We start from the raw sequence: 14,461 nt of genomic DNA on the forward strand, positions 1-14,461 counted from the left end.
AAACTCCCAGGTCCCATCCCAGATAACAGCCAGATCTTGAGGAGTGCAGCCCAGGAGCCTGTATTACCCAGGGAGTCTGTGTGAAGAAGGACCAGGAGGGCCACCCAACTCCCTGGCTGGGGGCCAGAGGGAGTGGAGGCAAGGCCTCACCTTGACCTTGCTCCCTTGCTGCTGGCTGTCTTGAGCTCCAGGTCGAATGGCCCCCAGCTGGGCCCTGCTGTTCTTCCCAGACCCCTCTGCTCCTGCTCCACCACTGCCAGTCAGACCTGCAGCTGCCAGGTACTACCTGTAGCCACCTCCAGCACCCTGCTCATGCTGTTCTCTTTGCTGGGAATATGTGCCCCATGCCCCATTCACAGTGTTTCAATTCTGATCACTGTGGCACGTCTGTTCCTCTGTACAGCTTAGCTGGGTGGGCAGTGCGGTCTGTGCAGAGGTCAAACTTGGGGACTGGGGCCAACCTCACCAGTATCCCTCAGGGCTGGTCAAAACTACCTCAGAAGAATGAAGGTGCTAACACACAAACAAACACAAGCAGTAACAATAACATCGGCAATATTGACAGCAAAGCTATATGAAAACAGCGCCCACCATGTGCCCGATGCTGTTCTACATCAATGACACCCACCAACTGCCACCTCCACAGCAATCCTGGGAGGTGGGTTCCATTCTCACCCCGCTCTAACCAATGAAGGAACTGAGGTCCAGGGAGGCTAAGGTCACAGGTTAGAGCCCCCTCTGCAGGGAGCGCATTTGTCCACCATGCAGTCCCTCCTAGAACTGTCCTGAGTACCTGGTACTGCAGCGGAGCCACACAGTCCACCTGGCACTGGGTTCACTCCCTGTCTCCCCAAGCAGACTCTGGGCCATGTGCGCAGCGCTCAACAAGCAGCAGCAGGCATTGGGATATGGTGGCAGGCCATGCCAAGGCCCCTGCCCACCTTCAGCCCCCTACGCCAGAGACCACCCTGAGGGGAAGGGCCTGAGCCCTCCTCACAAATGCCACCAGGTGTCTGCAATCACTGAGCTTCTGACTGTCCCAGGCCTGCTTTCCAGGATGAGGGGAGGGGATGTGGGGAGATGGGGAGTGACAGCTAGTTGGGTACGAGGTTTCTTTTTGAGGGTGGTGATTATATTCTGGAATTAGATAGCAGTGATGGTTGCACAACCTTGTGGACATATAAACGTGCAGGCCCTGGGCAGGCTGGGGCAGCAATCCCCTCTATTGCTTTAGCCCCTGGGCACTACAGGTGCCAGGCCCACTATCTTCACTGGGGTGTATACCAGAGTATATACTAGCACCACTCCCTCCCCATTGGGCTGTGCATGGCAGAGGGGCAGCCAGGATCTCCATACTAACACTCCTCCACCTGCCAATGGGGACACAGGGAAAGGTCCCAGGAAAGCCTCACAGTGATGCCCCATCACCAAGGCCCATCCCCCTGGGGCTCAAAGCACCCACTGGGGCAGGGAAGGCAGCAGTAGCCACCTGACTATCCTCCCCACTGGCTCCTCCAGAGCAGGAGGAAGAACCAGGAGCCAGTCACAGCCAGGATGGGGGGAACTGAAGGAGCAGAGGCCAAGGATGCCAAGTCATGAGTCTCCATGCAGTCCCCAATGAGGCAAGCTGAGACTCAGCAGGGAAGCTACCCAGGGGATGGGGGACCTGAGGTCTAGGGTGAAAGCTGCCCCCTCTTGTGTGACTTCAGGACTCCTGCCCACTTGAGGCATTAGTTTCCCTATCTGGCCACTGGGAGTGAAGAGGGGGTCTGGCCCTTTGACCACTCTTAGTAGGTGATGTGGGCCGCTTTGTGACCCTGCCAAGGGGCAGTGATGAGGGTACAAACTTGCTTTGCATCTGATTTTCCTAGCAGCAGCTAGACCTGGTAGACATGAGGTAGGCAGCACAGAGCCAGTCATGCTAGGAGCCAGGATATCTGCTCCCTGCCCCAGCCCTGGGAGGGCCCACTTCCCTGTCCCCCTCGAGTTTCAGTTTCCCCTCCTAAGGCCTCTTAAATGTTAAGAGAACATTCTCTACCCCTAGCAGGGGTCACTGAAAAAAGACCTCCACTTGACAGGTAAGCAAATCAAGGTCATGGAGCCTCTATCCCTAGACTCAGGCTGGTCTCTTTGTCTTTCCAGCAGCTGTGACTCAGGCGGGAAGTAGTGAGTGGCAGGACAAGGGCGTGGTGCTGGCAGTCAGGCAGGAAGCAGGGGGAACAACGGGACAGAGGCAGGGGCACAGCCCAGGAGCAGCTCCAGCAAAGAAGGGGGCCAGGAGCAGAGGTGGGTGGAGTATGGCATCTGGATGGAATGGGTGGGGTGAAGAGCTCTTGGGCAGCCCACAGGCTAAGTGCTCTGGCAGCTGAGGCAGTAGCCTCACTCTCCACATCTCTGGCTGGGTCCTCTTTCCATCAGGACCTGATGGATATCCCCTACCAGATAAGATGGCATGAAGCTTATCTGTGAGTTTTGCACGCATCCAGCTCCCCTCCCACCTGCCTCTCAGAGGAGTGGCTGAGTCCAGGTTTTTCTTTTTTTTTTTTTGAAACAAGAGTCTCGTTCTGTCGCCCAGGCTGGAGTGCAATAGCATGATCTCGGCTCACTGCAACCTTTGCCTCCCAGTTCAACCTCTGCCTCCTGGTTCAAGCGATTCTCCTGCCACAGCTTCCCCAGTAACTGGGACTACAGGCATGTGCCACCACACCTGGTTAATTTTTGTATTTCTAGTAGAGACAGGGTTTCACCATGTTGGCCGGGCTGGTCTCGAACTCCTGACCTCAAGTGATCCACCTGCTTCGGCCTCCCAAAATGCTGGGATTACAGGAGTGAGCCACCGTGTCCAGCCTGAGTCCAGATTTCTGCAAAGATGCTGGGTAGGCGAACTGAGGCAATAGAAGGTGGCATGAGTCAGCCCCTCCTGCCCGCAGAGGGCTCCACCAAGTGCTCTATCCCCAGCTGGGTAAGACCAGAGAGGCCTGCAGAGGTTTCCTGGGGTGGCCTTGATATCCCCACTGAGTCACACCTCTTCCCACCAAGGAAGAAACCTCTGCAGCCTTTGCCCTGTGACGCAGCTGCTGGGCCCACAGCAGGTGGGCAGTAATCGCAGTGATGTGCTGGGTGGCGGCAGCTGCCCTGCATTAGAACATCTGCTTCCACTTTGGGAGTGCTGAGCCCCAGAGGAGGGAACCGATGAGAGAAGGGAGACAGTACCACTCCACCTGCGCGAACAAGACCAGCAGGGCCCCTGCAGCAGGAGAGACAGGCCCACAGGTCTGGTCGCTTGATGCTTATTCCAGGCCCCAGCATTCAAGTCACAGCATCTGTTCATCTTGGACCCTCTAACTCCTTAATAGGCTTTGATCTGCTGGGAGGCTGGGACTTGCTGCTGTCCTTTCTGGCTTCAGTTTCCTCTGGGCAGAGCTGTCAAGCCTCAAGTGGCCAGCCAGCCCACCTCCCATTTTCAGATCCTCTCCCAGAAGGAAGTCCAGACTTGCCACAGCCCAGATGTCCACTCTAATGCTTCCTGAGATCCCCAAGAGCTTCAGCTCCTTTCCTGCCCTTTCTCTGGCACTTCATCTGTGAAATGGGACAACACTGTCTCCTTCTGAGAGATGGGTAAGGATTAAATGCAAAGCTCTTCTCACAGTGTGGGGCACGTGGTGAGCATGCAGGTAAAAGTTATCACTATTTTTCTACCTTTTGAAAGAGTACAGATTTCCCCAAACCTCTTATTTCCTGCAACCTGCAGAGAAGACTGCTGTGGTCATCTCATTTGAAGGAGAGCTTCTGAAGGCTTTCAGATAAAGAGCAGATGAAGAGCAATGGACAGCAGCTAACAGGCTGATTCAGAGCTCTGGTGGTTCCCTGCTGGGACTCAGCATAACCTGGAACAGGAGTCAGAGCTACTGGCTCCTCTGCTGGCTTTCCGCTCTGTGTCGTCACTTCCCTTCCGTATAACCGGGCACTCCTACACAGCTGGGGCCTCCTTCCTGCCCAGGAGCCTCACTGCTGACATTGCTCCCTGGCTCCACACACCCAGAAAGCCGGGCAGAAGACCTCCCTGGAGAGAACCCCCATACTGGTGGGCTCCGTGGGAACACGTGGGGCCAGGGAGAGCAGCCAGCTGATGTGGCAGGCCCGAGGGCAGAGATTCTCAGAAGCAGCAGCGGTTGGGACCACAGGGTAGACTTGGGCAGCGGCCCAGCTCAAACCCACAGCACCAGGCCCGCCCACACTGCCACAACTCCCCAGCCTATCCCAGTGGGACATGGTGGGGCAGGTGGGGGTAGCCCTGAGCCCACCACAAAGGCAGCCCGGACACCACCTCCTACTGTCATCCCAGGAAGGCGCCACATCTCCAGCTCAGCCTGTGGTTCTCAGATCCCGCGCACCCCCTCGTCCCCCGCAGTCCTAGGGACCCAGGTCCCGCCACCACCAGGGGGCGCCCGGCAGCCAGAGACACTATGGAAGGAGGTGGGGGCTGGGAAACACTGGGGAGCGTTTTGTTTCAGAAAAGCAGCCACAGCCAGGGGAGGCTGGGGAAGGTGCCCCACCCACCAGCCCGTCCCTGGGAAGCCCCCAGCCTGCAGACTCCGCACACACAGAAACCATGGCAACGGGAGGGAGGGGCAGAGGCCCGGCCAGACAAAGGCCCTCTGAGCCCCGCCCCTGGCGTCTCTTCCTTCCTCCAGGTGTTGCTCTCTGGCCCCCCTCATTCCCTCCGAGGAGGCTCAGCCCCGGTCCAGCACTGGGAGGCAGGACTCGAGGTCTTGAAAGGGACCGGCAACACCCCCACCCGTGTGTGTGGCATGGCCCTATAACGGATGCCTGAACAGACCAGCGGACTCCACACCTCCCTCCCGCCAGTCTCTGGAACTCGGCTGCCTCCAGCGGCTTCCAGGGGTTCACAGTGCCCATAAGGGGAGCACTACCAACCGGGTTCTGCCTTGCTACTGCCAAGTCAGAGATCTCTGTGTTAGGGAAACTGAAGCCTGAGGTCCTGCCCACACATGGGAAAGGCTTTCTGGGGCAAGGTGTGTCTCCCTCAGTGGAGCCCTTTCCACTGCAGAGGGAAACTCAGGCACCGAGTGAGGAAGGCGGGCCTGATGTAAAGGAGGCTCCAGACCTGTTCATCGTTGGCCCCTCAGGCCCCAGGTACTGCTCTGTGCAGGAGCCAGGAGGTGCTGGACAAGACCCAGATCATGCGGAGCTGGGCCATTTGGCACCGTCTCCCCGGAGGCCTCTTCATTTCAGGCATCCCTCTGCTGTTCCCAAGGCACCTGAATGACCTCTCTTCCCTTCTGACTCACAGCGGTGGACTCTGGGAAAGATAACGGGAGCCTAGACCTCATCTATGAAATGCACCCCTTGAGGGAGGGTGCCAAACCCAAGGCCTGCCCTGAGTAGCATCCCTCAGATCTTCAAAGTCACCTCAAACTGCCTCAGGGCCCAACCCAAACCAGCAGCTGTCCTTGTGTCCAGAGGCCAGGAGACCATGCTAAGAACCACAGCACTGGCGGGGCGTGGTGGCTTACGCCTGTAATCCCAGCACTTTGGGAGGCTGAGGTGGGCGGATCACCTGAGGTCAGGAGTTAGAGACCAGCCTGACCAACATGGAGAAACCCCATCTCTACTAAAAATACAAAATTAGCCAGGTGTGGTGGCACATGTCTATAATCCCAGCTACTCCGGAGGCTGAGGCAGGAGAATCACTTGAACCTGGGAGATGGAGGTTGCAGTGAGCCCATATCTCATCATCGTACTCTAGCCTGGGCAACAAGAGCGAAACCCAGTCTCAAAAAAAAAAAAAAAAAAACAAAAGAATCACAGCATCACAGGTTCTAGTACTGGACACAGAGAGGGAAGAGGCCAGTCTGAGGTCTCACGGTAAGGAATTGGACCCTCTGGGACCCAGAGTCTTCGGTGGCCATGAGGATGCACAGGTCTCTACTCTGTGCATGGCCTCACTCATGGCCCAGAGAGGCTTGGACGCTTCTGCTCTGGCTCTCCTAAGCCTCCTTCAGCCCCCTCAGCCCCTTAAGGCCTGACCTGGCAACACAGCAAAACCCCTAGGAACCCCTACAGGAGAGGGCAAGGCCTCACTAGGCCACAACACTGAGATTCAGAGATCGAGGAGCAAGAGGAACCAGCCTCATCAACTATCATGCAGTCATCAGCCGACACCATGGCCACATTCCGCCGCCACACAGCATCACACATGCATCCAGCACTGAGCCTGTGCTCACGGTGGAGCCCTAAGGAACATGCTTTCCTTTCACTCCTCTGGACAATTCCCAGTCTCAGGGGCCCTCATCATGCACTTCAATAGCTTCTGAACCTTCCCCAGGCTTGGTCTCAGTCTAAGACTGGGGCTTGTGGGAGAACAAGCATAATATTAGGGAAAGAATGAAGTCCTAAGTTGCCAGCTATAACTTGAGCATCACTGTGAGGGGATATGGAGGAGGAAAAGCGGGAAGTCAAAAGGTGCAGCTGTGGCCAGGCACGGTGGCTCACACCTGTAATCCCAGCACTCTGGGAGGCTGAGGCAGATGAATCACTTAAGGTCAGGAGTTCGATACCAGCCTGACCAACATGGTGAAATCCCATCTCTACTAAAAATACAAAAATTAGCTGGGTGTGGTGGCAGGTGCCTGTAGTCCCAGCTACTCAGGAGGCTGAGGCAGGAGAATCGCTTGAACCCAGGAGGCGGAGGTTGCAGTGAGCGGAGATCATGCCACTGCACTCCAGCCTGGGCGACAAAGTGAGACTCCATCTCAAAAAGAAAAAAAAGCGGGGGGTTCCCCCATGACCACATGGCTGTAGAAAGATTCATACACAGTCTTCGGTCCCACCTTCCAGGTCAGACAGCTTCCTTTCTGTCTCCTAAAAGAGGAATTGAGGCCCGCGAGCCAGGGACCATAGGCACATGCAGAACACACATGCACCCACACTGTCTGCCTGCTGTCCTACCTGATCCGTACTTCCAGCCAGCACAGACTCCCAAGGGGCCATGGCAGTTGGAGGCAAGCGCTTGGCCACCACATGGGTGATGTCCTGGCGTCTCTGTTTCTTGTGTAAGTGCATAAAATCCCTGAGCTTCAGTTTGCCCATCAGTGAAATGGGTGTAATGTCAGTCCCAGCCTCACAGGATTAAATATGACAAGATAATGAACAATTCAGCGCCACACAACAGTCAAGGCTCAATCAGAGACAGCTGTGGTTATCACCTGAGGGGAAATAGGCCCAGTAAATGCAGCCCTAGACCCAGTGAGTGGGTGCTGTCAGGGAAGAATCCTTAGGCTGAGGCAAGGGCTCCTTTGTCCGCCCCCAGCAGGGGAAATCCAAAGTGAGCTCATCTCGGCGCTGCTGCTGCATTTCCAGGCATTCATCTCAGCCTGTGGCTGGCCTTCCGGCTTTGGAGAGCAATGGCCGCTCGGGAATCTAAGAGCGGCCCTCTGCCTTCCTGCTAGCCCTCCTGCCAGCGTCCCTCTCCCAGCCACAACTTCCTGTGGCCAAAGAAGGGGCCTGGAATCCTTCTCGGAGGCACCACCTTCTCTGGGATCCTGGGCCTGACGGTTGCTGGGGACAACTACCTGGACTTGCTCCAACTCAGTGACCGCCACTAGAATGGCCCACAGGAGTGCACAGATAAGCCTGGGCAGGTGTTCACCTCCTAGACCCTTCCAGTTGGCAAAGCCCTGGGGGGCCCTTGGGCTCTCACCCCCACCCTAGCACCAGGCAGCCCTCTGGCCTCTTCCTCTTTTGGGCTCCTCCTCCCCCAGCTGCTTCCTCCTTTTCCTCTGGTGTGGACACCACTTCCCCGAGAGGCCCAGCCCTGCCCTGCCAAGTCGTGCAGACTTCACTACCTCCTCCTTCCCGCCTGGGGCACACACAATAGGTGCTACCAACACCTCCTTTGCATAACTTGAGGCTATCAGCAGCCTTGGAGCCCCCAGATTCCTCCAAGCCATAAGGATATCTTCTCCCAACAAGGCTGAGATGACCCCACCTTTAGGCCTTTGCTCAGACTGGTGTGGTGCTGCCTTTTAAGCCTTGTAAATATGCACAGAGGCCGACACAGAAGAACCAGCCCAGCAAATGTTTGGTTATTCCAGAAAGATTCTTCCTCCCCAGCCACCAAGAGCAGCCACAGCCCCAAGAAGTAACATCAGGGTGAGGGTGGGGTTGGGGTTTAGTAAGAACAAGAGCTTCAGGCTAGAAGGGCCGGGTGGGGCTGGGCAGATGGGGCCCCACCCTGCACCTGTAGCTGAGGGAAGGGCTGCCTGAGAGCATCAGGTACCAGGGACACCATCAAAGGGCCCAATCCTTTGCCTTCCCCAAAGCACCTTGCAGAGCACTCTTAGGCTGGGTGCATCACCAGTGGCCTGGCCAGAACCTGCTGACCCCTTCCCCCTCCTCGCTGAACTCCTAGGACAAGACTCCTGGCCTGAGATGCTGGGAAGATGAGACTATTCCCTGGCCTGTACCTTGCCCCCATCTGCCCAGTCCTGCCTTCCCCCACAGCACAACGGGATGCAGGAGAGGCCGCACTCAGGCTCTGGGGTGACAGTCTCCTCCTCTGCTGTGGGTGGGGTGGGGGGAGTCCCTGGTTCCTCAGTGGCTCAGAGCTTGGGTGGACAAAGCTTCCTCCATCCTGTTCCCGCCAAGTGAATGGCTGGCTTTTAGAGACAGACTGAGGAGACACAGCCAGGGACCAAGAACTGAGATCAAGGGCAGAGTATACAGGACCTGTGTGTCTGCCTGTGGCCCCAGTAGCCCCAAGTGCACCTACTGCCCCACCCCTGCAGTTCTGGAGGCCTACGGACCTTGCTGGGATCTGACCACACCCCACCTTCAGCACTACCTGCTGCCACTTGCTAGGCAAACAGATGTTCAAGGGCCTGGGACATCAGTGATGCCACTCAGTGACCCTACTTCTCAGGCCACCCAGGGCCAACCCCTGACAAGCTGCCCAGGGCCAAAGAGGTCCTGGACCATCCCCAGGCCCCACCCGGCAGCCTAGGCTCCAACGCATAGTGGGTGGTGATGCTGCCTCAGGGCTTCTGGCATGAAAGCCCATGTCCCGCAACTGGCTTGACTTCCACCTCCAGCCACAGTAGCGCAGCAGCTCATTCCCTCTGTCCTCACACCTGCTCTGCCCTCATCTGGGGTTCCCCTCCCCCACTCTGTTTGGGATGTCCCCAGCTTAGCTCCAGCTGCCCTGATTCACCTAGTCTCTCAGCTCAGAGGTATCCCTTGAAGGACCTAGTCTCACTCCTACCCTAGAGGTATGACCTCATGTTGGCTGTGCTGACACTGGCGTGACAGGCAGGGGCTGAACCTAGCAGAACTGGGCAGGATGCAGGCAGAGGGTCAGCTATGGCTTGGACCCCTGTTCACTCCTTGGTGTGGGAGCTCCATCCCTGCCTGCTCCTGCAGACAAAGCCCCGCCAAGCCTGGGGGAGGGGTGGGAAGAAGAGACTCAGAGGCCCAAGCCGCCCCGCCCCCCATTCAAGTGCTAATGAGCTCCAGCAGTGAAGGAGAGGGCTGGGGTAGAATGTAGGGGCTGGAGGCCAGCCTGGGTGGGTACTGGCCACCTGGCACCCAGGGCCCTGCCACATCTCCAAACCTAGACCCCCAGAGGTCGAAGGTCCCCAGGGCAGTCTGTCACTCCTGCTGGCACCAACTATCTGCATGCCTTGGGCTCCCCACTTGCTGTGAACAGCTGCCTGAGGCCAGAGGAGGGGGTTCCCCAGGGCCGCAAACCGGGGCCAGGCAGCCTCTAGGATGGGAGACTCCTTCTCACCAAACTCTCAGCAGTGGGTCCCTCATCCATTTTTTTCTTTCTTTCCTTTCTTCCTTTCTTTGTTGTTTTTTGTTTTTTGTTTTTGAGACAGAGTCTGGCTCTGTCCCCCAGGCTGGAGTGCAGTGGCACCATCTCAGCCCACTGTAACCTTCACTTCCTAGGTTCAAGCGATTCTCATGCCTCCGGAGTAGCTGGGGTTATAGGCTCACACCACCATACCTGGCTAATTTTTTTTGTATTTTTAGTAGAGATGGGGTTTCATCATGTTGGCCAGGCTGGTCTTGAACTCCTGACCTCAGGTGATCTGCCTGCCTCGACCTCCCAAAGTGCTGGGATTATAGGCGTGAGCCACTGCGCCTGGCCTTCCTCACCCACTTTTCATACCTCCAGGCTTTGGTGGACTGTCCCTGTAACACCTGTGGCTGCAGGGAGGCACTCTGCCCCCAGGTTATGAGTGGAGAGCAGGACTCCTGCCAGGGCTTCACCTGATGCTGAGTTTCTCAGCCAGTGCCATAGGTGGAACTGGGATTCGAACTCAGGTCTGGATTACCCCATGGGCTGGTCCAGGGAGGGTGGCCCTTTCCCCCCCAGGCCAGGAAACACCCACCCAAGCTCTTGGGAATACAGGCCAAGTCTTGTATTACCGCTGCAGTGCTCTTGTCAAGTTGGTCCCTCTGCCCCCCAGTGCCTAGCCCCGGCAAATGGTGTTCATCCTTCACAGCTGCCCAGCAGACGCCTCCTCCAGGAAGCCCCCCCCACCTTCACAGGCACCACTAGAGTCTAACCCATTACCCAGCCAGCCAGAATCTCAGGCCAGCCCTTCCCATCTATCTCCAGCTAGACCAGGCTCCAGTGGCTGCCCCAGGATTATACTTACCCCTCTCCCAGGAGCTCTGCCCTGTTCATGGACATGTTCAATCACTTCATTCTGTCCATATACAATCATTAGGCACCTACAGTATGCCAGTCCTTTGCAAGAGACACAGACAGGAGAGAGGTCACAAAACCCCCTTTCTTCTCTTGGTAAACTTCATTGAGCCCTTGCTATGTGCAGTCTCTGCGCTGGCCAGTACCAGGACCCTCACAGCATTACTCTGGTCTGAGCCCCAGGGCTGCAGGGCAGCCCCAGCTATACCAGCCAGCTCAAGCTCAACTGTGGCTACTGGAGTGTCAGAGACAGCAGCCCTCTAGCAGCGCACCAACAGCCTGAGTTGGAAGGAAGAATCCAAAGCCACTCTGCTCAGCAGGAGTTCCGCACTGGGTGGGGTAAGAACTGTCTCTTAGGTGCCAGCATAGCCTGTGGCAGGGCTGGGAAGAAACAGCCTGAAGAACTTTTCTCAGGGTCCCCTCAGTGCTGGTCACCAACCCTGAGGTGGGCCTGTGGGCCCTTGCCACCTGCCCACAGTACGCAAACTGCCACTCAGTTTACTCCTCCATCTACCCAAAATCAGGTTCAGAGGATACTTCCTTCATTCAACAAACAGATGAGAAGCACCCAGTAGATGCCAGGCTCCATGCTGGGCACAGAAATGAAGAGGACTTAGCCCTGCCCTGCAGTCTCCAGGCATCTGAGAGGGGAAACAACAGCGCTGGGAGCCAGATGTTTCACCTTGGTTGAAGGAGGATGTCCAGGAAGGATCCTGGGAGGTGATCCGGGAGTAAAGTTTTAAAGAACAATCAAGTAGGGAACAACAGTTCCACAAAGTTCCAGGGGCAAGAAAGAACTGCTCTGTTTACATTCTGAAGCCTTTATGGAGCCAGTGGTGGACACTGTCTCCTTTTTCTGTGAAGCCGTCCACACAAGCCCATCCCAAATCAGAGACTCTCCCCGCTCACATACACTCTGGCTTCCTTTCCCTTAAGTGCCCAGATTCCACCTGGGCCTAGCTGGTCAATCACATTGAGCTGGGTAGGAGTGGTGAGCATCCCTAGCGCAGGACTGGTATCTGCTCCCCCTACCAAGCTGCCAGGAAATACTCTCTTGCCTGTGTGTACCACATCAGCCTCTACCCTGGTGACAAGAACTGTGCCCGCCTGCTGGCAGAGCTACCCAGGATGGAGGGAGGCGGTGTGCAGGCGGGGCAGCAGGCGTGGTTCTAGCTGGGAGGGAAGGCTGGCAGTTGCCCAACCTGAGTCCCGTTGCCTGGACAAAGTCTCCCGCTACATGGGACAGGCGCCCAGAACTCTGAACTTGTCACAGCTGGGCTCCCATCACCACCTTGCACCTGAATGGGAAAGGCATGGCTCAAGCCAGGATCCCTCCCCAGGCAGCCATGGCAGATTGGGTCGTCAATATCGGGCAGAGCTTAGTCAGAGCCCTTTGCAGCACACTGCAGGGTCTTAACTCCCAACCCACATCCCCAACAAGAACCACCAGGAGGCTCTTGTTCTCCCCACCCTGAGCTGGGATACTCCTTTGGCCCAAACCCAGGAAGCCCATTTTACAGAGTAAGCAAAGGCCAGAAGGCCAGGACCCCAGGGTGAACTCCCCAGGCTAGAAAGTGCTAAGCCAGACCCTGCCTCCCTGGCTGCTGCCAGCCCAGTGTGGGAGGAGTTGCCGGGTCTCACTTGACTTAGCCCAAAAGCTGAGCTGGGCTCCAAGGAGCAAGTCTGGTGGGATCGGGGACCCTTCTAGTGTCGGGACACAAAACTAGCCAGAAGCCCTACGTTCCCCCAGCTCTATGGTCCAGTCTTGCATTTCCTCAGTCACCACAGTAGCTGCAATCAGCCTAGGGAGAGGCTGGCTAGAGACTCCTCGCTGGGCACTGGGAGGCAGCGGTACCGGAAGTGCCCTCCCCAGGCCCATCGGGCAGCAGCAGCAGCAGCAGTGATGGGCATTCCGCCGCGTCGACACCCACTCACTGCCGCTGCCGCACTCACAGCAGAGACAGGAAGAGGCAAGCGCCCAACGCAAAGCAGCCCAGGAGGCTGGGCCGCCGCCCCTTCCCGCCCCTTCTCTTCCTCCCTGAGGCAGCAGCGAAGCGGATGCCATTTTGAAACCTCCGAGGCTGTGCCCCGGAGGCTGGGTCCGCAGGGACAGTCAACAGATGGGCCCATAATGAACATACATGCTGTTCCTCGGCCACAGGCCCAGCACGAAAAGCCTTGCTTTTTACAGCCTGGGAGCCCCATGACAGTTCTGAAGCTGAGGGGCCACACCCCCCCAGGCAGTACTCAGCCTACAACAGTGCTGTGCTGTTGCAAGGGCCTCCCTCCCCCAACTCTAAAACCCCCAAATCAAAATCAGACTGCCACTGGGCACCACCCCTACTTCCAGTGGGAGGTTGGATGGGGACAGCCAGTAGGCCCACTGTCTTTGCAAAAGGCCAGCTGGGATGCTCAGAAGCACCCTGGCCCACCCCTAGCTGGCCCCTCAACTCCTCATACAGCTAGTCCACCATCCCCCTTTACAGGGTCCCAAGATCCAACAAGCCCCCGAACTCTCAGTGGCTACATCCCAGGCCTTGCAGCCCAGAAGGGGTGTGGGCAGCCCAGCACCTACTAGCAGATCTCTTGGGCTCACCCGCAGGGGCAGCAATATGTCGGCTATCTCACCACTTCCACTTCCCCCCACCCCTCTAGCAGCCACCATCTTTCCTGGCCTTGGAGGCGACCACAACCCTAACTCCTCCACACTCTCTCCTACTTCCCAGACTGGCCTTCGAAACTGGAAAACACAGAGCCCGCAGAGCCTCCCTGGGAAGCCTGAGGCCTGGCCCCCTCCCACAGCTTGACCAGTGGAGCCTCAGTCCAGCCCCGTGGGGGTTCTGCGTAAGGCAGCCTAGGCCCTCTCCAATCCCGGGCTCCCTCATCCTAGCCCAGCCCACTTGGTGTAGGAGAGGTGGAAGGATTGGGGAAGGCCAGAGTGTAAGAGGACTTAGTGGAGGATCAGCAGAAGGTTTCGGGAGTGATGCTTGCAGAGAAGCATCTGGAGGGCAGGAAGCAGGGAGCAGGGCTCGCTGAAGGGGTTCCAGTTGGAGAGCGGGCTCAAGAACAGTTTCCCATTCGAGAGGTTCCTTGGGTCAGAACGCACAGGTGGAAGACACAGATTCCAGACTAGGGATGGGGCACAGAGGGAGAAGGAGGGAGTGGGTAGGGGGCCTGGCAGGGGCTCCGCGGGATGCTCATGCCCAACAGGAATAAAAGGCGCAGATGAGGAAAACAAGTGGAGCCTGAGGGTTGGGGAACAAGTGGCGGGCATCCTGGGGGTTTGGGTAAAGTGTAAGGAAGGATGGCGGGGTCTCTGAAGTTCTGTGAAGCTGGTTAGCAAGGGGGGATGGCCAAGCAGGGCACTGGACCGCGGGTGTTGGGGCACTGTTGACTGGATTTGGAGGTCTGGGGTCTGGGATGAGATAGGGGTCTGGTCTAGAGTCTGGGCAGGATCGAAGGTCTAGCCCAACCTAGAGTTTTCCACCCTGGTCCTGGCCCAGGTGTGGGGTCCCAGACAGCCCGAGTCTGGGAGTTCGAAGCCCTAGTATGAGAGGTCAAAGTCCTTGTCTGAGGATTCGAGCTGGGAATTAAGGATCCCAGTGCGGGACGCGGCCTCACCCAACAGCAGCAACTTCACCTCCCGCGCCGCCTTCTCTCCGTCCTCCCGCAGGTTCTTGTCGATCATCTTAGAGCGCTCGGCCGCCGCCTTGTCCTCGGCGCTCA

At 57.4% G+C, this 14,461-nt stretch overlaps 1 protein-coding gene across 4 annotated transcripts in view; it reads right to left on the reverse strand.

The window, feature by feature from the left end:
• GNAI2 (guanine nucleotide binding protein (G protein), alpha inhibiting activity polypeptide 2) overlaps window positions 1-14,461 on the reverse strand; it is a 29,592-nt gene that overhangs the window by 9,359 nt on the left and 5,772 nt on the right. For 2 of the 4 annotated variants that reach the window (XM_011993291.1, XM_011993287.1), the window contains exon 1: window positions 14,357-14,461. The exons of 1 other annotated variant lie outside the window; for it this stretch is intronic. Coding sequence is in view for 1 of the 3 variants with exons in the window: in XM_011993287.1 (XP_011848677.1) it covers window positions 14,357-14,423 (67 nt within the window). In the remaining 2 variants the exon portion in view is untranslated. Of the gene's footprint in view, window positions 1-3,728; window positions 3,911-14,356 lie in introns of those variants that run through there. One more of the 4 variants, XM_011993289.1, reaches the window with a different exon arrangement.

This window comes from Mandrillus leucophaeus, unplaced genomic scaffold (assembly GCF_000951045.1).
Source record: "Mandrillus leucophaeus isolate KB7577 unplaced genomic scaffold, Mleu.le_1.0 Scaffold429, whole genome shotgun sequence".
NCBI classification, from domain to species: domain Eukaryota; kingdom Metazoa; phylum Chordata; class Mammalia; order Primates; family Cercopithecidae; genus Mandrillus; species Mandrillus leucophaeus.